The sequence below is a fragment of the Echiichthys vipera genome (assembly GCF_963691815.1).
Source record: "Echiichthys vipera genome assembly, chromosome: 19".
Lineage (NCBI taxonomy): Eukaryota > Metazoa > Chordata > Actinopteri > Perciformes > Trachinidae > Echiichthys > Echiichthys vipera.
Window position 1 is genome coordinate 27,555,177 of NC_139844.1, and position 25,760 is coordinate 27,580,936.

General features: G+C 43.0%; 1 protein-coding gene across 1 annotated transcript; it reads left to right on the top strand.

Annotated features, from left to right (window-relative positions):
• Positions 1 to 5,273: 5,273 nt before the first annotated feature.
• On the top strand, positions 5,274 to 25,384 carry sptlc2b (serine palmitoyltransferase, long chain base subunit 2b). Its single transcript, XM_083933717.1, has 12 exons — positions 5,274 to 5,480; positions 8,930 to 9,124; positions 10,111 to 10,265; positions 10,973 to 11,121; positions 12,367 to 12,491; positions 13,726 to 13,819; positions 14,474 to 14,579; positions 15,987 to 16,206; positions 17,162 to 17,288; positions 20,475 to 20,610; positions 20,915 to 21,044; positions 23,077 to 25,384. Exons 1-12 carry the CDS (start codon positions 5,337 to 5,339, stop codon positions 23,188 to 23,190), a joined length of 1,695 nt encoding a protein of 564 aa, XP_083789843.1. The 5' UTR covers positions 5,274 to 5,336; the 3' UTR covers positions 23,191 to 25,384.
• The last annotated feature ends 376 nt before the right edge of the window (positions 25,385 to 25,760 follow it).

Below are 25,760 nucleotides of genomic sequence, written 5' to 3' on the forward strand. Positions count from 1 at the left end.
ACACAAAGGAATAAGAAAATACAGGCAGAGGGTGGGTCTCTGCAGATACGGACACCGCCACGCGCTTCTTGCAGGTCATAAATGACAATTTAGAAGGATTTCTATTGTACGAATCTAGACATTTTTTCAGGAACACCCTTTTCATTGTGCCTTTGAATTTACAACTCTAAATACCGATGTTGTTTCCTGTCTGCTGGATTTAGGCAATTGATTGCTAACTCTGTTTGCATACCAACGTTGTGCTGTTAGCCTAGCAAGCTAAGCTAATGTCCTCCAATGGGAAAGTGAAAGCTTGCATTGGCAGAACCATTTTGACCAAGTAAATGTACGAGCCCAAACCACCGAGGATATATAAACTGACTTCTTAGCAAAACTGAATTTTAATTTACCTTCAGTTGTGCTTCTTCCAAATAAATTTGCATTTGAGCAAATACATTAGCATCTGGTCCTTGGACTTGGGTGTCTGAGGCAGTTGCCTCTGTGTTAAGTTGATCCAGCCTGGGTCATGTAATATGTCGCAGTTGTAAAACAAAGGTAATTATGTTCTTAAGATTATCTGTGTTTACATAAATTCCTCGTCACTCCAGCAGAACTCACAAAGCCTTCTCGGTGCAATGCCCGTCCATGTTGTTTGTACATGCTAGATGCTGGATTATCACTGCACACGGCTCCGTTGACAACAAAAACACAATAATTGCCGGCAGGTGTAAGACATCACATCAAGATAAATATAAATTGCTTATTTATTTTTGAGTCAGTCTGATTTTCCCCGTCTCATCAGAATGAATTTCCAATCTTTTTTAAAGCTCCTTGCAGTGTCTGCATCAGTGAGAGCAGATCCTCTTTCCTTTTAACCCTGCCTCTGATCCTATTAAAGCTGGATCCTTATCACCTTTATCAGCTTTGGGATGGATGGGAGCTTAACTGCCTCTGTGCACGTTGGCAAGAGCTGGACAGACTAATGTTTCATTATTCCGCATTCAAGGTTACAACCTTGGGAGGAAACAAAAGGGAAGGCTTCGCAATTGATTAGTGAATCAAATGATCAGATGCTATCATCAATGTCTTAATCATGGAAGTCACATTGTTGGAACACTAAGCTACACAACAAACGCCACTTAACACTGAACTATAACCCACGGCACCGACATAACCTCTGACTGTCGGTCTGTCAGGGCTCAACCTTTGTGCGGCCCAACAGTGCCATCTAGGAGGTTCAAAGAAGGAGTACAATTATGATACTGTTCCACTGGAGCCCTATCTCCAGTGATGGATAAAGGGGGTCATGTGCCCTTAGGCTACTGTTTGTTCGCCCCCCACATTATAAATCATGCCTTGTCAGAAAAAACCCAGCTAGAACAGAAGAAGAGTCTGCAACCTTTAAAAATCCTGTAAAGTTTGGGATTTCCTTTTCTTTCCTGTTCTTCCAGTGTTGTGCTTTTCTTTTTAGTACTCCACTATCACATTTCCTTTCTGATATTTTGCAGCTATACTATCAAGTAACAGCGCGTGACGTATCTGTAGCTCAGTGGGAGAGTGGGTCATCCTCCATTAGAGAGATCGGCGGTTTGATCCCCAGTTCCCCCGGTCCCAATGCCGAAGTGTACTTGGGCAAGACACTGAAACCTGAATTGCTCCCTCCCGTAAATGTGGTGTGAGTGGTTAGATTAGATGGTATGTAGATGTCCACTGCCATCTGTGTGAATCATAGACTCTATGGTGTTAATGGGTGAATGTGACAAGTAGTGGGAAGACGCCTTGAGTAGTCAGAAGACTAGCAAGGCGCTATAGAAGTGCATTACCCATCATTTGACAACAAAACTGACCTCATGCACCCGGCCACATGATGGCAGCTGATTGGGTAAATGTGTCCCATATCTATCCAATCAGTGACTCAATCTTTTAAAATGCTTCTAAAGGCCCAAATAGGAGGCAAGTTTTTTTCCACAGTGATGTAAATTAAAAGAAATTGAAATAGTCTGGCCAACCCAGGGCCCCTGCACACCTGGGGCCCCTGCACACCTGGGGCCCCTAGGCTGCAGCCTAGGCCAGCCTGTGCATTAATCCGCCTCCGCCTTTCTCTGTATGAAAAACAAATCACCCAACACACACACACACACACACACACACACACACACACACACACACACACACACACACACACACACACACACACACACACACACACACACACACACACACACATACAAAAACAAACACATGCAAATAGTGGGGGAAGGAAGGGGCATTCGAATGCCGCCTTACACGCGGTGTGTTCTATAAACAATCGTCTCTTATCTGAAAAACATAGCAGGGGCCGTGCTGGCGGGCACGTTTCATTAGACCGTATTTACCAAACAGGAAAAGAATGGGAAGTGCAACTCTGAGGTCCACCGCAAAATCCTGGACATGACTCCGGGAAACGCTCCTATTGTTGTTGCATTCCCTCACACCAGAGGACTTCTCGTCCTTTCCATGTACCTGGAATATTTACACTGGCAGCCGTCCGCCCCGTTAGGGACACCAGGCTGTAGAAGATTAAGCCCTTTTCAGGTACTGTGAGATGGAAGATTGTGTTGTTTACAAAAGCCCGATGGGAGTCAGATAAAAGGTCTGATCTCACAGGTTACAATTTAACACCAAGGGCAAAGGCTCATCAGTCGCGTGCTGTGTTTGTTATGTTAATGGGAATTTGAAACAGTCACATACACCTGGGAAAAAGCTGAGACTTTCCTTTAATTGCAAAGCAGACTTTTAACCATCTGACATACTACGTGATCGGTGTCATTCTTCCTTGACTTCTCTCCTGTGAGAACCACCTTGGAGATAGCCTTGACCCTTGTTCTGCATCTTCCGAGCCCAGGTGAGAGGCGTCACTGGAAAAAGGGCATTCAGTTGACGCCTCGGCGAAGGTTATTATGGGTTATTTCCAAGGGCTGGGCTTTGGGACGTCCCACGCTGTGGAGGAGGGTGAGGCCTCGCAAAGAGAGAGTATTAAAGTAAGAGCTCTCACACTGTTCAAGATCAACATGCCACAGATATGATCACGCAAGTACAGAACATTTTGACCTGTCACAAAAAAAACAACCCTTCTTAATTCTTTTTAGGTATTTCACATTGAATTAGATTATTTTGTTCACAGAGCCGACAGAAAATACGATCAGATAGATTTAACATAATTCCTTCAATTCAAATTTTAATCCTCTAAAATGATCTTCAACTGCCGGCAATACACTGACGCAGAATCAGCGAGTATGTGAAATATTAATTGTCGGAAAATAAATCAAAGTTAAAGGTTGAATATGGAGAATGAGCGAGCCGAACAGCGCCATCTAGTGTCTCAAGATCGAAGTCGCAACAACAAAACATAATTAAAAGCACTCGGGTTGCCAGGTTGGTCGAGCCCGGCCCCGTAGCCTACAGGAGACCAGAGTCTGTTTGAGCCTGTTTGAATCCGACTCCTCCAGCAAATCGCACCATAAAAACAAGGATTAGAGGAGTTTGACTGACAGTTAGCGTTAGCCGTTACCGTTAAGTAAACATGAAAGTTAGCTTACTGATCAAGGAGAAACGTAGCCATTTGAACTCCTTTCTCTCAGTCCATGGAGTGAATGCTCGGTCTATAATGACTCTGGCTTTTGCCCGTCTCCGCTCACTCAGCTGCTGGGACAAATGCGCAGCTGCAGGATTGGCAAACTCCATTTCAGCCAGTGCCAGACTACAGTAGCTGCACCCAACAACAGACAACCCTGGCAATCAGCAACGCCCAACGCTATTGGCTGGTAGAGTGTAAACAGAACGTAATAGAAAGTCATTGTCAAACCCCAGCGGTGTAGTGGAGGGTATACACAGGTATATGGAGTATACCCACCTCTCATTCTGGCAGTTTACAGTAAACTCATCTATCAAAAAGACATAGGAATATATAGAAGTCTCTTTTTTTCTATCAAAATAATTATCAATAGTTGTGCTTGACGTAATATTGCATATTATCACTCTGTCACATTTAGTTAATTGTTTGATTTATGTTATGTTAGCTTTATTTTTATTTGATTTAATTCAATTCAATTTTATTTACAATGCCAAATCATAACAGCAGTTATCTCAGGACACTTTACAGAGTAGGTAAAGACCACACTCTGTGACTTATGTATGATTTACAGAGACTCAACAATCCCCCCGTAGAGCACGGTGGAGACGAAAACCTTCCCTATAACAGGCAGGGATTTATGTGTTTATGCTTATTGTTACTCTGATCCTTTCTCACCTTTTATTGAAACTGTTGCACAATCACTTCCCTCGGGATAAATAAAGCTTCTTGAATCTTGAATCTTGAATATGCATGACACAATAATAACAAATGTAGGTTTACCCATTCCCTTCATGGTTACATACTCATCTACCAAGGCAGTACCCAACCCATCATCAACCATCAATACACCACTGTTTGGGCGGCAGTAGCTCAGTCCATAGGTGACCTGGCTGGGAACTGGAGGGTTGCTGGTTCAAGTTCCAGTGTGGACCATGAATGGAGCGTGGACTGGTGGCTGGAGAGGTGCCAGTTCATCTCCTGGGCACTGCCGAGGTGCTGTTGAGCAAGGCACCGAACCCCCAACTGCTCAGGGCGCCGGTCACTGGCAGCCCCCTCGCTCTAACGTCTCTCCACTAGTTGCATGTATATAGGTCCTGTGTGTGTGTGTGTGTGTGTGCGTGTGTGTGTGTGTGTGTGCTTGTGTGTATGTGCGTGTGTGTGTGTGCGTGTGTGTGTGTGTGTGTGTGTGTGTATTTCGGGCCTGTGTGTGTGTATTTCGGGCCTGTGTGTGTGTGTGAAATGAAAAAATAGAGTGAAAATTGAATTTCTCCATTGCGGGATGAATAAAGGAATTCGTCTTCTTCTTGAACCCATGAATTAAAAAAATAAAAATTCAGATTAAATATATTTTTATAATAGAAAAGTAATACTTTCATTCTGTACCCTTCAAAACGCTCCATGGGTGTATTTTTATTTTATTTTTTTAATATAGCTTTTAAAGAATATTCTACATATTCAGCCAGCAAATCCCCCATAAGAGGCTAAACACAAAATTATAAATAAAATAATAATATTGAATGTTGTTGTTGTTGTTGTATAGACGATCTTTGTGCTCGTGTAACAGCCGTTGGCCAATGGAACTCCTCGCGGGCGCGGACTTCCGGCGGACTCGCGCGGTCACGGCGCGGAGTGGGCGTTTGTGACGCGTCTCCTTCCTCCAGCTCATACATGACTTCACGATCAACGTTACACAAGTTGGACGACTTCACATCGGGAAATTTACAGTCGCGGTCGCCCGGCGAAGATGACGGAAAGCTCCGCGAACAAGCTGCTGAACGGGGACGCCTGTCACCGGACCTCTAACGGTAAAAAAACGGGCACAAACGGCTACGTGAAGAACCACTGCCCGTTCCAACAGCCGCAGAAGTATCGTCGCCCGAGGGAGAAGGTAAGGCCCAACCGTCAACTGCTCGGTAGAGGAGCACCGTAAACAAGCCCCGTTGTGGTAGATATCCTGTCTTTGAGAGTATTGTTTGAATTACGAAACTACTGTTAGCTCATGTGTTACTCATGTGCTACTTCCGCGTTTACATTGTTATATTTGAGGGTGTTTCACGCCTGTAAACGGTTAACTAACGTAACGTAGCGCAACAAGGTATTACGGTAATTTAATGTTTACACAACGGCCCGTACCTACACCTACACCTAGCATCATGCTCTAGCTTAGTAGTTTGTCCCAATGCGACTTATTTCAAGATATTGCTAATTGCTACCTAGCATTACATTTACTACACTTGTTTTTAATTCACATGCCTGTCGAAATACTTACACTGTTACTTGATATTATCGCCAATGTAGCTGGTTTCCGGTAATATGTGCTTCGTAAGCTGCACCTGTGTTTGCGTTTTCAACTTCTTGCTTAGTGGTGCATGCTACCTGATAAGGGAGTATTGTCGTGGTGTCTTTTGTAACTTTACACTCTGTGTGTGTGTGTGTGTGTGTGTGTGTGTGTGTGTGTGTGTGTGTGTGTGTGTGTGTGTGTGTGTAGGGAAGTTAGACCGGTCTCTGTTTACACTAGTGTGAAGAAGACCTGGCCCTGTTTTATTGTTAGCAGAAAAGCTGTCTGTCTCCTGGGAGCGAGGGGGGCTGAGCAGGCCTGTTCCTGCTTCCACATGACACTTCAGCAGGACAGGAATGTCTCCAGGCTATGATGGGTGTGGTCCCTCCTAGGGTCGAATGAAAAGCATAGAAAACACTGTGTGTGTGTGTGTGTGTGTGTGTGTGTGTGTGTGTGTGTGTGTGTGTGTGTGTGTGTGTGTGTGTGTGTGTGTGTGTGTGTGTGTGTGTGTGTGTGTGTGTGTGTGTGTGTGTGTGTGTGTGTGTGGCGGTGCCATACACACACACACACACACACACAGGTCTTTGTTTTTCCCCTTTAGCTGTTAAGGTTAAACACAGAAGAAACATCTAAGAAGCATACACAGACAGACATCTCATATCTCATATATGAGTACATCAAATTCCAGACTTGCACCAGCATGAAGCTGCAGGGCTGCTGATTTCTACATAAAGTGGATTAGCGCAATTAGGTTCAGATACTTTGGCTGTCATACCGATTGAATCCTTATGCATACAATGTCTCCATCCTGCCACAAGTTAGTGGAGTCACATCACTGCTGATAATTTGTCTGATTCCCATAATAATACCATTAATACTCAATTAAGTTAAGTATTTGGAGCCACACGATTAACAAATACACATATTGACCATGGATGAGTTTCATATCTCTGTGATGAACTAAGCCAGTATGTTGATAATCTATTGTCAAGGATGTCAGACAACAAAACATTTATGGACTGATATCAACACGGAAACAGTGACATCATCCTGCTGTGATATGAGCTTTGCTGGTTCTTGATAAGGCAACTGAAATTGGAGTTAGAGATTCACATAGACCAGTGTTTGCAAGAGGCACTGGGGTGTGTATGAACTTTGTAAGAACTGCCATTTACAGTACATCTGAGTCACAAACTGGTAATAAATGTCCTCTTAGGGCTGGGGTCATAGCTGTAAAACAGATATTTCCATGTTGAGCTATATGCTACACTGAGAATATAGGGGAAGATGTTTATTGGCAGTTTTTTTTTAATGAGCAGGTAGAAAGACGTGATCTCATTAGACGCTTCAGCTGGGATGTTTGCGTCAATAATGGATTAGACAATTAGCGGGGAGAGGACTTACTCACGTATTCACTCCGTTTTAGGCGTAGTGTGAAACTTACACCAAGCCTTTCTTATTGTCTGTACAGTGCAATACGATCATGATGTCTCGATCTGCAGAGCAAGCATGCGAAAGAGTAGATTTACACAAAGTTCGTTGGTTGGATGATCTGCGACAGTTGCTGTGCTTTCCAGCCATAGACGGATGGTACTGGTCTACTTCTTTTCAATCCCTGTTTTGCCACAGATATAAGTATAATATTAAGCATATATTACGTCAGTCACAGTGTATTTAGCTGCGGTGGTAGGTATTGGTATGCAACACTCTCTTTGAGCAGCGTACATGCATGTGAATGAGTTTTTGTGCTCACAGTTTCACAAACCACGGCTTCTGGTCTGCTGGTCTCTCAAGGCGTTTTGCACAATGTCAAGTTGAGTGGCTGTCGCACTAGTTTTTGCAGTGTGTCCTTCACCTTTTGCTCTAGGCCGCCCCTACCCGCAGCTTTTCGGCCACGACCATGTTGAATAGGCGGTGGTCGGAGAAATCACTCTTCTTCTTGACTGAAATAGTGCATGAGAAAAGCAAGCAAACGACTGAAGTCAAGAGAGCATGAGATCAAAAACAATCTCAAGCTTCTAAGCATTTAGTAGAAAATATGATTTGTTCTTTCAACATCCAGTTTTATAGTGAATGTACATACTAGCGCCTTGAATCCGTCTTGGCCTGCCCACTTTGAATGCCGAATACAGATTACCACCGCCTGCGGGTACGGAGAGTCATTCCCTCTCATTTTGTGCAAAACACACAAGGTAGTTGACTGTTGACTGAAGCCTTCGGGCTTGTTCAAGTGCAACCCTTTGGTCCAGACACAGGCATCTCGAGGTGACGCAATGGTCGACCTTCAACACTGCTTCTTCTTTGATGTCGGTTCGATGCTTCTCGGACGTTTGAAATAGGGACCTGTTTAACTGGCTTAAACACAAACACTCTTTCTCTCCTGTTCCCTGGCTCAGAGGTATTTCTTTGAGAAGCATGACCGGTCACATGCGGTACGGTTGCTAAGCTGCGGGGCAGAACCTTTAATAAGTGACCACCCTCATTTGTTTATTGTTGGTTTTGTAGACAGGCAGTCCACAGTCAAGCTTGAAATGATGCTTTTTTTTTTTTTTAGTTTTTGTCGAGCTCCTCCAGTGTGTGACCACGTTTATATGGCCCCATAATCCAAGATCAATATTGCTATTCATAAAACTCAATGAATTAGAACCCTGGATTGATGGCCATGTTACTGCTCACTGGTCCATAGGGACCCGGGTATGGTTAGGTATGTCTCTGGGAATTAATGCGCTTATTGTAGCCTTTATTAGCTTTCTAACTCTTTCCAAGAAAAAGGCCATTTTAACAAATCAGCCCTGCTGTCGTCTAGTGTGCGCCCAGCGTACACTGGATCAGTCTGCTCTGCTTTCTGCTACAATTTATTGGACTGCCAGGTGGGGCACATTTAACGAGTACACAGACTTAAAGCGTGCATAAACCATTACCTTTTTAAAGGTTATTGCTCCTAAATCTGCGCCTTTGTTTGGGGGAAAAAGTATTTGGTTTTACAAGTTTTAAAACTCCAATTCTAACTTCTTATTGAGACCTATAATAACTAATTATTTTACTTTATTGTCCCCCAGAATCAAAATGTCACACACAACTCCAGCCTCTACAAGAAGCCCTATGCGGAATCATTCGAGGAGACTCCTCTACTGGTGGCCGTGCTCACCTACATGGGCTACGGCATCCTCACCATCTTCGGCTATCTCCGAGACTTTCTTCGCCACTGGAGCATCGAGAAATGCCACGTGGCTCGGGAGAAGGAGGAGCAGAAGGTAAAGTCGTTTTTACATTAGACCCCTGTGAATGCAAAGGCTGATTAACAAATTCAAGGTTATTTCAGGGACAGAGAAGTTCAAGCAAGACTTTCTGGGAAAACTACTTATATTACGTATACGTTTTTATTGTTCTGTTTTGTAAGCGCAAGTTGCAAGACGGAGCTTTACTTTTGTTACAGCACTGCGTTAAATGTTTCAGATTTTGATATTTAGAAATCTAATCCGAGAAAAGAACTATAGTACACAACACCTCTTGCTACATTAGCTGTCACTCTCTGACAGTCAGTGCGTTTACATGCACACCAGTAACCCGAAAATGCCCTTACCCCGGTTAAGGAAATGGTCAGATTATTGAAGTTCTACTCGTATCCATGAGCAGGGGTTGAATGGGAACATGACGGAGTAACACGACCTCCAGTACAGTAGGTGGCTCTCCGCCAACATACAGCTGATCTGAATACAGCTTTTTTCCCGGTTCCTTTGTCAAAATCACAAACTGCCGACTTTTGGACTAAATTACGATGAAAACAGGTCTTATTGGTAGTGATGTTACTTGTTGTGAAGTCCTCCCTCGGTTTACAGGTAACGCTCTATTATTGTTGTTTTGTTCACGTTGTTTTCAGCGCCGTTGCTGAAGGAAGGGAACATGCATAGACAAGAAACCCGCTAATAATCCACGAACGCTGTTAACATGCGCGAATAATCGGGGAACTGAAGGAGTTCTCTAAGTCAGTTAACCAGGGTATGATGTTTACATGGTGTTTAACCGTGTTTAATCAGGGTATGCCCGTAACACGAATATAATCAGGTTTTTAAACTGCATGTAAACACACTGACTGTCACATCTATTAATTCCGGTTATGCAGTAAGGATTGACTGTTCCCATCCTCTGCCACCAAACAAAGCTTGCTCCTTTGGAATATAATGAACTGCTAAGACATGCCATTAAGAAATCATCTACCCTCTCCCATTTCCCCCTATAGGACTTCGTCCCCCTCTATCAAGACTTTGAGAATTTTTACACCAGGAACTTGTACATGAGGATTCGAGACAACTGGAACAGACCTATCTGCAGTGTCCCTGGTGCTAAGATGGACCTGGTGGAGAGAGTTTCTCACGACTACAATTGGACCTTCGAGTAAGTTGCTGCATTGTGGTTTGGAGTATGAATTGTTCGGTGTCTGTATGTGCTCTGTGTTAATTTAGCATCAAGGCGTACACCCCCTAAGGTGTGTGTTTCGGTGCTACCGATCCTTAGATCAACAGGAAGTTCACCGAGTTGCACTCTGAGTCACTGACTCTTATTTCTGATAATAAGCGTGATGTAAAAGATACCTCACATGGTTATGTTGAAACCTCTAGTATCTGTCACATGACACATGGTTACACTATACACTAACACAAAGCAGCCCTAAACACACAAACAACAAAGTAGTATAAATACAATCCAGCGTCGATACAATCAATACAGCACCCAATTGAAATGAATGGCGTACCATTGATTTCATTTCATCCCATAACCTTCATTTTATCCATCAAGGAAATTGTGATTGTCTTAATTCACTAGAGCTGCTCAAGTTCTGTGAACATAAGGCACAAAAATGCAGGAATGTTTGCAAATTGCCGTGATAACAGCAAAGGTTGTGTCATATTTTCCTATGTATCTCAACGGTTCTTGCAGTATAATATGAAGTGCCGGCTGGATTGTGATAATAAAGGATACCATTGAAAAGAAATTGCTGCCAGGCAACCAGGGCAGACAGCCACACATGTTGAAGAATATTATTCTTATCAGCCCGGAGTCAGTGTACCAATTCTGTCTCTGACTTCCTCTGTCTCTCCCAGGCACACAGGCAGAGTGGTGAAGGACGTCATCAATATGGGCTCGTACAACTACCTCGGCTTTGCTGAGAACACCGGGGCTTGTGCCGATGCTGCCGTTGAGGCCACAGAAAAGTACGGAGTTGGAGTGGGCAGCACCCGCTGTGAGATTGGTAAGAGAAGTTAGACGATCTGTTGATTTGTCATCTTCTTCAATTCGTGATCGATTGGACCTCAGCTGGTACTTAAACAGTTGCTCCCTCTTTTGTTTGTTTTTCTGCTCTTTAAGTTTACAACCGAGGCTACGGGCTTATAGGTTTAAAGGATTAAAGGTTGAGTTTTGAAATATGATGACGCATTGTGAAAGCTTTGAAGTACACGTCTCTTTCAGTGCAGCACCTACAGTATGTGGCCACTGCCTCCTTTTGACATTGGAAGCTTCTGATTAGTTCATCATATTTAATCTTGTTACCTTTAGCCAAAGAAAAGCTGAGATCAGTGGTGTGTTTAGCTTAAAGGGACCATGTGGAGTTTTTTATTTAAAAAAAGTTATGTTTATATTAAGTGTTACTCATCAAAACTCCTCAAAAAATATTTGCAGCTAGCTTGCAGTCTCTTCTTCCTTGTTTTCGCTAGCACACTGCCAACCTACATCTTGGCGTGTTAAAGCCACCTGTCGATCAGAAGAATAGTGTGACACCATTGGTAGGACTGTGTATCGTGTTACCAATGTGTGCACATGTGTATGTTTGTCACTAGAGAGGTGTTCTCCCGTTCCTCTTCTGAAGGAGGAGATGTCTTTGTCCTTCTATGATATACGAAATTCAAACGTATCCCAGGCATTGTCCCCTTGTCACTACTCTGTAAACCAATAGTTGTCTAATCTGGGTAACACTATTCGACGGGGTAACGACTAAAAAAACACCGCAAGGAAACCTGAAACGTCCAGTACAGAGAGGGCTGTCAGTTCAGAGGGAACGCTGGCATCATAGCTGTCAGCTACTATTAGTTACAAGCTAACAAACAAATCAAATCATCAACAAATACTAACTACACTTACCCGTCTGATACATCTGCAAGCTTCTGATTTAACTGCACAAGAGATTCCTGATCTGAGTCTGGGCCTGACTGATGCTGGGTTCATGACGCCAAAACTATAGTTACAGATCACCCGAGGATGATGGGCAGCCCGGGCTCTGTGTCTGGCCTTCTGCCCACAAGGCCCCGCGAGACGGCCATTGGAAGGCCATTTACTTTTTTACGTTTACGTAGGAAAACCATGTTAAAAAAATGTTACCATAGCAGATTATCTTACATACTTTTAAACATGTCTGGAGTGGGACTCTCTTAAGACAACTCTTCAAGTTACAGTACACTGATTGTAAGTTGTAGTAAAACTAGGATTATGTCATTCCCAGGGAACCTAGACATCCACGAGGAGCTGGAGCAGTTGGTTGCCAGGTTCCTGGGCGTTGAGTCATCCTTGGCTTTTGGCATGGGCTTCGCAACCAACTCCATGAACATTCCTGCTCTCACCGGGAAGGTATGGAATTTCATTCACTTCCTTCTGTTGTTTTTTTTTTTTTGCTCTCCCTAGAACATCCCGCTCCTCTTGATTTGATTTGATTTACTTTTTAACCTTGTTTTCTGTCTTTTTATGGTTACATTGGCCCCTCTACCCATACTGTAATTGTATGCGAGTGCAAGAACAAAAACACTGTTTCCTGTGTAAAGTGAAAACAAGCCACGTTTTCAGATGTATAGCCAAGGTTGAAGAGTTCAGACTGTTCCACAACACACTAGTTTCCAGCCAAAGCTTTCAAAACATCTTGAGTGCAGGGGGTTGCAGATTGATATTTGACAGCCGCTGTTGATCTAACCCCAACAAATCAACACATACCAGTCTTTACTTGCGTCCTTACTTGCCTTTTTCTTCCCTAGCCAATTCGCCTGAGCAGGAAGTAGTAATCTGAGCTACCTTGTGAGTCAAGGAACACATTTCCTGACAACCACATGAGTGAAAAACAGATATGCAGTGTGACAGTAAAGACTTGCGTCACAGCCCTTGTCACAAGGGTTCATAAATAGTTATTCCTGTCACTTTCGTGCTTGCTCATGTAATGGCATAATTGTGTGTTGTGTAACAAGCCCATTTATTCATTGATCAGGGGAAATGGTGTGACCTGTGTGAATGTTTGGGCGTGTTGATTTTAAGAGATGGATATGGTTTGTTTATTTATTTATAAAGAATATTTATGATGTAATGACCAATGGATCCTAAATATATTTGCCTTGTCATGATCATTGCATGGGAATATCAGGGGAGTGACCTTTTCCTGCTTGTCTGAAGATAGATATGGACATTATTATGTTAGTACATCTGTCCATGGCAGTGGCAACAGGTACGCTTAGTCACAGAGTATTAAAGGTTCATGTGAACAGCGTAACCCCAACAAGCCTGGATCACTGGCCACACTGAGGGCTTGTTCCAGAGACTTCAGTTCAATCGTCCTCAAAGAGGGGAGCTCAGCGTTTGGAGTAGAAAGTCATTTCTCAACACTATAACACTCCAGCACGTGTAATCCTGGTGTTAAAACTATGCACGCAAAGCTCTACAGAGGGTCGAACGTGACTATTTCTGACTGAATAGTATTTGAATTTCCTGGCTAATTAGGGATCGCTGCTCGTCTGATGTAGACAGAGATTATCAGATAAGAAAATCAAAACTCTGCAACATTAGTTTGAAAATAATTCCTTTTTTCCTTCTCATTTTTCAGGGTTGTCTTATTCTGAGTGATGAGCTGAATCACGCATCGCTGGTGTTGGGCGCTCGCTTGTCTGGCTCCACGATTCGGGTCTTCAAACACAACAGTGGGTGACCTCCAATAATAAGCCCGTTACTTAAGAACAGTCAGACAGAGATGGTGACTTAGAGTACACCCAATGTCTGCTGCAACACAGGACAGAAAGCATTTAAGTGGCCCGGTGGAGCTTTCAACACTATGAGACAGGGTTTAGCTCTAATCTACCTAACCCAACAGGAGAACAAATACATTTAACATGGGTGTGAGTTACAGTTAGTCGCTTCACTCAATGCAGCATTTTCTTTACAGTACTTGTTCTCTTGCTTCACTTCTACAGTTCTACATTCACTTAAAGCTTCCATATAAAAAAGGTGAGATTTTCCAGTTTGATTATAAAGCAGGCTGAGGTGATATAAGCCATCAAGACATGGGGCCTTTAACTTCCACTTTGTCTTTCTCTAATGTGCTAAATTGAACCACACAGTAGTAGGTGTGGTGTGGTATGATGTTTCTGGTTCAGGATGAACACACACACACACACATTCCCGTATACACAGAGATCCCGACTCACTGTTATCCAAGCTCACATTGAACAACCCGGAACCAGGCTGCTAAGAAAATACTGATCGTAAACTATTGACACTCATCCATGAGTTAAAGAAAGCTCTCGTATTAGAAAAGTAATCCTTTGATAACAAATGTGTTTCTCTTTGTATCGCAGACATGCAAAGCCTGGAGAAGCTGCTGAGGGATGCCATCGCACACGGGCAGCCGAGAACACATCGACCGTGGAAGAAAATCCTCATCGTGGTGGAGGGCATATACAGGTATACACAATAGTCTTTGTCTTTCTCTCACACACATGTACAGTGCACTTACACACACAAACGCATATTCTGGAGTTAGACAACTGAGGCAACTTTGCAAATTAAGTTTAATTTCTGTTTTTATTGTTATTTCACTACTGCAACACGTAACATATCACATTGTTTACTTGATACCCGCAACTGAATGGGTGAGGACTCTTAATTCTTTATTTCGATTGACTGGTAATGCATTTGTCATTTGATTTGTACATTTGAGAAGAAGCATGAAACACAGATAGTAACGTATAGTATTTCGCTGTATTTTTCCGTGACAGTGCCATAGGTGTGTTCGATGCAGACCAGTAATTGGAGTGTTGCGTGTTTAGGACCTATGATAGGTTTAGTAGATCAATACTTTTACACTGTGACACCATTATATCTTAAAGGCTGTTTTATGACATGAACATGTCCCCATCTTCACTGCAGCAGCAAACTCATTTGCAGTAAAACAATGAATCCCCTACATAAGATAAGAGAAACAATATTTCAGCAGGTTAGAGTTCAATGCAGGAATATTTTAATTTCACCTGAAGCTGCACTCACGACTGACTTCCTATAACACATTCTGAACAAAGTCAATGTCTAGTTCAGACAGTTTTGTTTTGTCCACGATGGCAGCACTGCCTTCTATCACCTTGTTTAAATATAGAAACGTGGTTGATTTTGGAAGTGTGCCCACTCTCTTTTAAGCATAATGCATTCCTTTCTTCCTCGCAGTGTACTTACCATAAAGGCAATCAATGCTGTTGATCAATAGAGTTCTCAGAGAAACTGCCTGACATACTTAATGCCCTGTACTAATGCAGTTTTAATGATGTTTCAATTCCACTGGGTGTTTCAAAGCAAAAGCTTCAACAGCTGCAAGCATGTTACTAAGAGAGTGTTGGTCTACAGTACAACTGCTCACACGCTCCCTCAATTACAACAACAACAACATTCCTGTATTGTCCATAAAGGAGCCTTTGGCACATTATTGATTAGGGAGCGGGAAAGCTCATCACATTCAAATAAACTGTTTCTTCGTTAGGTACTACGTTATTACTATGGGTGTTCAATTTCGATCATCACCAGGATGGCAACATATTGCCTTCCCTGGGAGTTATGTAGACAAATAACGAACGGTCAAGCAGGTTGGCACCGACTGGACTTCATGGTGCATTCAGGTGCACCTTGTAAACACAGAGAAACTCAAAGTGCTGCTGTAAAGTACCCTTCTGCCATCTAGTGGCTCTTCTTTGGAGTATAGCTTTCAGTGCTGAATAAAATGCCTCATTTGAATCATATCGTGACACCTCTCATCATTATTGTAGATGAGTTGTAGTGCTACTCTGAATGAGTTGATTTTGACATTATTGTCTTGTCCTGAAGTATGGAGGGGTCAATCGTGCGTCTGCCAGAGGTGGTTGCTCTGAAGAAGCGCTACAAGGCGTATCTGTACCTGGATGAAGCCCACAGTATTGGGGCCCTGGGGCCTAACGGCAGAGGAGTGGTGGACTACTTTGGCCTGGATCCCAAAGACGTCGACATCATGATGGGAACGTTCACCAAGAGTTTCGGTGCTGCCGGAGGATACATCGGAGGGAAAAAGGTTGGTGAACGCCTGTACGGATAAAACTAAGGCTGTGAGCTCAGACAGTGGACATGAAACCTTCCGCTTTGTTAGGGAAATTCTGATTACACTAGCTCGAGAACTTGGTCATCCTCTTTAGAGACTGTCGCAATTCCCCAACTGCTGAGACACAGCACGGTGTGTGTGTCATTCATTCAGTTTTGTTATTGGTCAATACTATTTACCAGCAGTGGGAGATTCCTTCCTGTTCTGCTGAAAAGGAATTGTTTTAAACTTTCATTTTTAGTCAGAGCAGATCTGCAAACAAGGCTACTTCAGCTAGCTTAGGTTAACGCGTGTATACAAAAATATAAAGCAGACAAACGGATGCAAATGGAACTAAATCTACAACCTTTAAAAATGGACATTTTTAAGTGTCATTTTCATGTTTAAGTTTTAAAAAGTTATCATGCCCAAAAAATCCAGATAATGGTTCATCAACTGAAATATTGTTTCCTTAAACATGAGGAAATAAAAGCACAAACCTTAAAATTAAAATCAGTATTTAAATTCTAAAGCTGCCTGTCTAACCAATAACTTAACTTATATCCTGCATAAGATCATTTAAGTGGTAATGATTTAAAAAAAGTATACTCTAATACAGACTAACTGCATTAAAAATCTAGTTATTAACATTCATATCAGACAATAACAAACTTTTGCATTACTTGGATTCTATTGTCAATCCATGATCGAAAGACGATGTTTTACTAAAACAAAACAAGTCTTAATATTCAAGCATCTGTCAGAATTGTATTCCCGCTGACTTTATCCACCAGTGCTGCTACATGGGAACAACCGTTTCTCTTTATAATTGTTTTATGTAGTCCTGTATCATACAGCTGTCTGTGTTGGTGCACTAACCAAAGTAAATGTGTTGCATCCCTGTTGTTATTGAAACGTAAAAGCTATTTTGGTGTCATTACTCTGTCAGGAGCTGATCGACTACCTGCGGCGCCACTCTCACAGTGCCCTGTATGCCACCTCCATGTCTCCTCCTGTGGTCCAGCAGATAATCACCTCTATGAAGATCATCATGGGAGAGGACGGGACCACGCTGGGTAAGTGCCAGATCTTATAACTAAAATTAAAAAACCACATCTCTCCTCTAGCCTGCAGTGCTATTTACTTTTATTGCTATCTTGATTAGCCTAGCTATTTTTTCAAATACATTCATTGGTGCTTCGAGCGCCACAGGCTGAGTGCCAGCTAGTTCCATTATAGTGGAGTGAAGGCAGACATCTCCACTCCTGATATCTCCAACACCGGGCAACTCCTACCAAAACAATTCAGATTGATAAATGGTATACAGGTAAGAGAATTTAAAAAAAATGCATCTCTGTATTGGCAGCAGCATTGTGTAATGAGAAGCCAGGGAACTAAAGTAAGTTTGAATCACTATCCAGTCTCAAAGACAGTTTGGCAACAGACATCCTCATTGACAGTGGTTACCATTGGCAGAAGCGTCTGCGTGAAAGACACAGAGCAAGTAGAAATGCCTTCTCGATGAGCTTTTCTTGCTTATTTTTATGTCTTTGCATTTGCAGCCATTCTGAAATGTCCAAGATTTCTGTGTCACTCACGTTTTGTCTGATTTAAGATTGTAGTCACACAGCACTGTTTGTATTCCAAAGTCACCACCAGTACCGTTGATGACCACACGATGGCAGTATAAGCCTGTGTTTCAGACTTGATTCAATCCTGGAAACGAGTCTGTAGCATGATTGGCTGACAGACATTAGTTACACTGGTGTTCAACTCGCTTCAGCTTTGCCAGCTTTTGTACTTTGACTCCTCGATACTGAGTGTTTACCTTGGGAATGTTTCATTACCAGCCAAGAGATAAAGGCTTACTATCTATGGTCAACTGGCCATTATTCAACCCTAAGTGCAGGTGTGTTTGACAGCCTTATCAAACTAAATGACGTGTGTGAACTCATTATAGATATAATTTAAATGCCACAGGGGTGTTTTTGAGGATGACAATATATAAAACCTTACACAGCAGTTTGATTGAGTCTGTAGTCCTCTACAGCAGCCTCCGCCTGTCTTCATCTTTGGGGATGTGCATTTTTCAAAACTGATGCGACGACACTTCCATAAATCTGGCCGATCAGCTCATGTAAGGCCTTGAAGTGGTGGTGTGTTGACTCTTCTACCCTCTCCCTTTATGGCTTTCAGATGTGTTCCTTTGCGTATGTCTTCTTCTTTGCCTTCATGCTGGGTACAAAGCAGCATGGGGCTCAGGGCCAGAGATCTGTGCACATCCAACTGTGTTGGACTCATCTACACACACAAACAGGTCACTAAGTCTTGTTTTTCTTGCAGGGCGGCACCCCCCTTTACTCTTTACGGTGCTTGATTGATGCAGCCTCCCTTAAAATGCTGACTTAAGATCAGATTACCTTGCTCCCTAGTCAGGAATACAGGATCAGAACTGCAGTGCAGGAATAAACACCCGGAGCAGCCTTCATAGTAAGACTGTTCCAAGATGTCACCAACCAGACTGGCTGTCCTTTAAAACATATCCCAGCCTGACAAGTTGCCTTGTAGGAGACTAACATTGACAGTCTGATTGGTTGCAGCCCTATCATTGTTTGGAATTCAGGCCTTTGAAGATTCAGACACTGACACAAAGTGGAAGTGACAGTTGAGCTGCCTGCTAACAGTTTATTGCTGCCTTCAGGATGATGGAAATGGCGGCTCATGGTTCCCGGCATAGGTCCGCATCAAACGCTTACATCAATCAAACATGTAGATGGGACATGAGGGTTAAGGAAGGGCAAAACTTTCTTTAACATAAGTATAATGCGTAAATGTCTGAGTATCATGTGCTACTGCTGTTTGGTGAAGTGATCACTGAGTGCTGAGAATAGCCTTGGATTCCTTGACTGTGGAAAAACAATGTCTGGATAAATAAAATGTCAGACTTTGTTGTGTCTCGGGGTGCTTTGAAGCTGTGGTGTTTCTGCTCTGTTTTCCAGCACAGCCGGGCAGATGTGTGTTGCTGTTGGCGCTTTGTGCCATATGGTTATTTGTTTGGTTAAGATGCTATCTGTCGAGGCTCAGCCCGAGGATTCAGAGAGTGAATCCACAGTGTGCGTCAGACTGACACGTGAGGATTGATGCCTGTTTAGTTTCAACCCCTTGACCTCGACCTTAAAGAATCCTGGTTATCTTCAAAGGCAAGTGATGCAGCGCTGTCTCCAAAACAGCGGAGGACATGAATAATAAAAGACATCGTTTTCTGATGAGTTTTACACCCGCCCTACGGGTTCTTTTTGGGTCATCCGAGGTTTCATCTGATGATATTCATGTTCTGCAATTAAAAAGAAGGCTAAATAGAAGATAACTCTGCAGAAGTACATGCTGTTTCCTTGGCCTCTAAACAAGAGCTGATACTACAGTTTTATTAGGCTCACAGGCATAAAAAACAAAACTAAAAATAGCACTTCACAGGTGTTTCCACTTATTGTGGCTGATTAAACCTTTGTACAGGTTGGTTGGAACTGCGTGCGGTCACCACATGGACTAATAGGAGTAATACAGCTACAAGTAAAGGTTCTCGCGCCTCAATGGGTGTGACAGGAGAGTGAGGAAAATGCCAATCAAGAACAGTCTGTACATGATGATGATGATGATGATGATGATGATGATGATGATGATGATGATGAGGAGAAGAGATCTAATCAGGTAAATTAAGTAGAAACACCTGTGTGGGTGCATCAGGGGTGAGACAGGCCTTGGATCAAAGAAGTTAAGAGATGCAAACTGGTAGAAACTGTTACCAAGGTTTTCATATTGCAACAGAATTATTTTAATATTTTTCTTTCATCAGTTGGAAATATGGTTTACAGTTAGCGTGAAGTTAGTAAAGAGTAAAGTCATTACCATAATAATTTAACCGCTCCATCCAAGTTTGCTTTGAGTAACAAAAATATGCAATTTATCCCTATAATCTAATTTCATTGGAAGTGGAAACTAATGTGTAGTCATGCTAACGTACTGTTTTTGGTGTGGTTTTAAAGAGAAACCCAACCAGATTCATGTGATCGCAGTGTGGGCAGTATGTGCAAATGAATGGTTTGTCCCTTGGTGTTGCCTGCGCACTCAAGCTTCCTTCTCATTGGAGAAACTGCTGTTTCATGTCACGATGCCAGACGAATCAGTAGACTTGGTGGAGTGAGTGGTTTCATGGATCTGGAGCCCACGTTGTGAAATAATCCTTAAATATTTGCCCTCTCCAGGTGCCGATCGTCTGAGACAGCTATCAGAGAACACCACCTACTTCCGCAGGAAACTCCGTGAGATGGGCTTCATCATCTACGGCAACGATGACTCACCTGTAGTACCCATGATGCTCTACATGCCTGCCAAAATCGGGTATGGCATTCTCCTGCATTTCATATTATTACTTTACACACCAAGGCTCTTCGGGGTTGGCTAATCAGACAGATTCACATTTGGAAAAGACATAAAGGCTCACGCTTTAATTTCAGTGACTTCTCTTACTTTTGTCCCTTTTCCAAATTGAATCTGACTCGGTGTATGGAAAACGGCTTATGGTTTCAGTTTCACACATTAAACAGAACGCCATCTATGATGTGGTGATGGTGGCGGCGGGTCACATCATCAGTTAGATTCGCAAAGTGTTGCCCTGTGTCTAACGGTGCCATTTGCTTTTCAGGGCATTCGGTCGGGAGATGTTGAAGAGAAACATCGGCACAGTGGTCGTCGGCTTCCCAGCAACACCCATCATCGAGTCGAGGGCACGCTTCTGTATTTCGGCCGCCCATACCAGAGAGATGCTCGACACAGTACGTCATTCAATCAGCAATCAAATAACTGTCCGAGACCCCAAACATAGGGTGAACGCTGATTTTAAAAGTCAGGAGTGCAAACATCCAGGTTACCTTTGTCAGACGTCACATAAGTTACAAGAGACTGTAGCTTATGGGTGAGATACTCGGCAGTTCTCTTATATTTTCTTGCCATTTTTCCCCCTTCACCGTCTTATTGCAGAATCCTTTCTCAGATGTCTTGCCATGAAAAACTCTCTTTTCTCGAAAATGGTGAAGAAAGTTTCCACTTGCAGTCAGAACAAAGAAACGTCAAAATGAGCATGAAAATCACTTTAAAATGGCCATTAGCGCGTCAGCACAAAATGCCTCAAAGGATCTTTGCATTTGCTTCACTGTCACCTCTTATACACATCAGTAAGACGATCGCCTCCTTCTGTAATGGGGGAGATGAGTAAACCTAACTGCTTAGACAATCTGGGCTCCATGCTTTTATTGACTGCTGCCACTTCCAATATACAAGTGCCATTTGGACTTTATGTATCATCCCAGATGTAAAGAGAAAAACGTCTGTCTTCTTCAACAGATGTTGTAACAGGAGAGACTTTTATTGCTGAAGACTAACTCAACATGATGCGTTTGGATCCATGGGTGATCCAAGCGCTCTGTAGGATGACAGTTTTCTACGTACTAGCTTATGTCTGTCCTCGGCACGCCAATACAGATACTGTTTTCTCACCGATGGCTGACCGTTGCGACCACCTGCTAGGTTGTTTGCTGTGCAGTTTAGGATATTCAAAAAATATTTTGTGGGCTACTTCCGCCTTACTGTCAAAAAAAAACAACTGGGCATTTACACAACTCTGGGGGCACTTTAAAAAAATAGTACCTACTACTTTCTTGGAGCACTTTTGCCCGATACCCCCCTGAATTTCTGATCCTGGCTGTGTGTTTGCCTGGATACTCAGGATACTGCAGTCGTAATCGATAAAGCGGTAGGTGTCATGTAGCTCTCCGTTGTCAGCGCTGTTCGGCAGAACTCGCAAAAACGATGAGCTTGGCAGAAAAAAATTGCTTAAAACATAACTTGTTGTATGGCGATGCAGCAACTTGCACTACGTTTCCCTGTGGAGGCAACAACGTTGATCTTATCTTTACTTGCTCATTCAAAAACTAGCAGTTAAGAACTAGACTGTATTTCTTTAACCATATAACAAACAAGTTATCTTTTAATATGTTTTATGTTGTGTTTAGCTGATGGTAGTAATCAAAATTATTTTTGTGGGTTAACAGGTAAATTATTAACATCTCTCGTCCGTCCACATATTCTAAATGTGCCTGTTGAGTAATTAAGGCTCCAACGCGTCCTTTTATAATGGAAGTTGGAAGCTGTCTGCAAGTATCACTGCGTGGCTCAGACAGACACGTTTATCCAAGCTGCTCTCTCTCTCTCTCTCTCTGTCTCTCTCTCTCTCTCTCTCTCCCTCTCTCTCTCTCTCTCTCTCCCCCTCTCTCTCCAAAGACCCTTCATTCATCTTACTGAGGAGCATGTCAACACCGTTTGTAATAGTCCATTTAAAGGGCATCAGCCTGCCTTTGTAGAGCACTTTGAGGAGCCGCATTTTCCGTCTTCGGAGCAGCCAGCCCTCAATATTTCTCAAAGCATGGAATCAGAAAAAAGGGGTCAGGAGGAAGGTAAATTGTTTCCAGGTGCCCCGCTGTGTTGCAATGCTGATACAGTCTCTTGTGGAAAGCCGTGGCCAGGTTCCTGTTTAGCTGTGGTTGATGCGGGGAGGTTTCTGTTCACCTTGGAGCCCCCTCTTCTTCAACGCTCGGACATGTTTAGTGCTGGGGAAAAAAGCGTGATTAAGACGTATCACTTCATTTAGCACCTACAGACGCAATCCTCTTCGACGTCGCTAAGCTATGTGTGCCTTTTTAGGTCTGGTCATGTAGACTTTTTTTTACTGTCTAGCTGTCTTCACTCAGGTTTGATTGACATAAATATCTCAAATTGAGATTAATCACATTCTTCCTGTTCTTTCGCCAGACGTTGGAGGCCACCAGTGAAGTGGGCGACCTGCTGCAGCTGAAGTACTCCAGGCGTGAACGGCCTCTCCCCTCGCTCGGGTGGATGGCCGAGGAGAGCCTGCTCCAGGACTGAGCCACATCGTCCCCGTCCTGTCATACTCAGCCCACCCTCCCCAACTCACCGTCCCTCCCTTTCTTTTTTGTTTTACCTTATCTTGTCTGATATCCCGCATTTACCACTGAGACGGTCTCTCCACCGCACTTCGCCATATCTCCTCACATCAGACTCCCGTGGACAGAACTAAAGTCTTGACAGGTCCACCCTGGTTCGAAAACCTGCACACGGGCGCTTTTCATTGGCCCGTGTGCAGACTGTGAACCAAGCAGCTGATTTCACCCTCACATGGCAGGGGAGGACCCAAAATCACCCACATCTCTCCGTACGTCCCTTCAATTTGTCCTAACTTTTTGTGAATGCATCGGTCTAACGCTAAGTCTTATTCCCGTGTGCACATTAAATGTGTATTTTATTTGTGCAATAACAACAACACCTCGGAGTTTCTATGTAATCCAAACAACCTAGAGCAAAGTAGATATGCCATGAGTTCCTACTGGTGCACTTGGAAAAATCGGGTCATACTGTAGTTGTTGCTATGACGAACACAAGAGGAAAGAATCTATATGTAAATATTATTTATCCCTTAGTTGGTAATGCTGCCTTAGAGTAGCATCCCAAACCGCAAAGAGAGATACATTACACAGGAGTGACATAGTATATGTGCTCCATATATATATATATTTATCTGATGGCTTTTTTTCTAATCACTTTTACTTGAATCGAGAGTAGAGAATATGGGGTTCTTTCCCTAACCAAAGGATGTATGTGTACAGATATGTTTTCTACCTTTTCTCTTCAAATGCAAAGCAGATGTTCTGTGAGAAGACACTGAGCGGGGAAAGAATCCCAGGGAGCAAAGCTAAGGAATATTTTTTACCGCTTATTTTCTAGAAATATTTTTCCGCCTTATTTACTGTTTACACCTGCACTCAAAAGACTTGAGCCCAGCGTCTTTAACATTTCTATAAGCTAACGAGCTACACATGTTGATTTCCCCCCCCTTCTCTCCGTTAACTTTTCTCACTCGAGTGCTTTCGTGAGAATCAGCGTCGACACCGGTCTCTGAGCATGACACGCTGCAAGTGCGATCTGTATATATGATGATGCCGCTCCCGCGCCCATCTGATTTACAGACAGCTTTTATTTATTTTAAATGTCTGTCGGCTATCTTGTTTTTTTGTGAAGATTTTATGTGAACGGCAACTCAAAATGTGTTTCTTTTAACCGACCGCCTCCGTCTTGACCTCAGTGCTAGCACTACTGACAGGCATTGTAAATGCACAGATGACGTAGTCACTGAAACCTATATGGGTATGCTTCAAATGTCACTGTTTCCTCTTACGGCATTCCATATCAACCAGCGGCGTTCTGTTTTACCGCTGTTGTCGGACCTTTCCGTGTGATGTCGGCCCAAACACGGCACACGTGCCACTGTCAAAGTACCCTGCTTGTGTGTGTGTTTATGTTCGACTACTTAATTGATGTGAATTGTGTAGCAAAGTCAGAAATCTGGAAAAGTCTGGCAACGTGATCATTCCTATAAATGTTCCTCAGAGTGATTCAACTCATTTTAAGTTTGGAGAAGCTTTTGTTGATGTTTCTGGGATTTTTAGCACAGCACAAGAACTTTTTGGGGGTCTCTTTTAACTTTACATGCATTATATGTGTCGCATTATAGTCTTTGAGCGAGTCATTCCAATATTGTCGGGGGGGGGGTTTTCTACAGAAAATGGCTTAAACAACAGCTCTGATGCATTTGCTTTCAATAAATATAACATAAAGGTGGAACACATGACTATGATCTGGAATTGCACTCCTCAGAAATCGCCTGAAATGTTCTCGTCAAAGTTTCCTCTCAAGCTGTCTGCAGCACCGTGCAGTATGTGAAGTCTCTACGTTTCTGTCTATGGAGGCACAAATGTAATTGCAAACAGCAACGTAACTGTTTCCCTCAGCCAGGTTTCCCTCTTTGAAACTGAGGAATTAAAGTCAAGAGTTATCAAGCGCTTTGAATTTCTTGGATCTCTTTGATGTAATGTGCAGTTTTCCAGTCTATCTACAACAAGACCCTGCAAAACTGACCTGCAGCGCCCGTTGGAAACCTGCTTATCAGTCGCTTTTGCCCTTGGAATTGTACATGGGCTCAAGATAAACCACTTAGAGGAGTTTGTAAAGCCGTGATGTTTGTTGACCATGCTGTTGGAAACAGTGCTGCAAAGATTAAATCACTTTCTTTGTATCAACTTCTGGAATGGCTCTGTGTTTATTTACAGCAGGCACACACACACACACACACACACACACACACACACACACACACACACACACAGTCACAACTTTAAAAAGCCGTGACAAACATGTTTGAAAGCCTTTTTGACTGATAAGTCACTGACATCCTGCCACTACACAGCATTCCGCATTGACCACTCACTCGCTCCGCTCTTAAAATGGTACTTTTTGTGCAGCAGTGTGCCAGTGGGATGAGATAATGACTTGTTTTCAGAGTTTAGAAAATGGCAAAACAAGCTTAAAGAAAATAACATGTCATTTAAGAGATGGTAGAAACAAGTGAAGTAATCTCTGGA

What these genes read in the sequence shown, in the direction of transcription:
- sptlc2b (XM_083933717.1), top strand. Translation starts at nt 5,337, where the DNA reads ATGACGGAAAGCTCCGCGAACAAGCTGCTGAACGGGGACGCCTGTCAC. An exon ending in GGGAGAAGGAGGAGCAGAAG is followed by an intron (nt 9,125 to 10,110) that starts GTAAAGTCGTTT and finishes TTCCCCCTATAG; the next exon opens with GACTTCGTCCCCCTCTATCA. An exon ending in TCGGGTCTTCAAACACAACA is followed by an intron (nt 13,820 to 14,473) that starts GTGGGTGACCTC and finishes TTTGTATCGCAG; the next exon opens with ACATGCAAAGCCTGGAGAAG.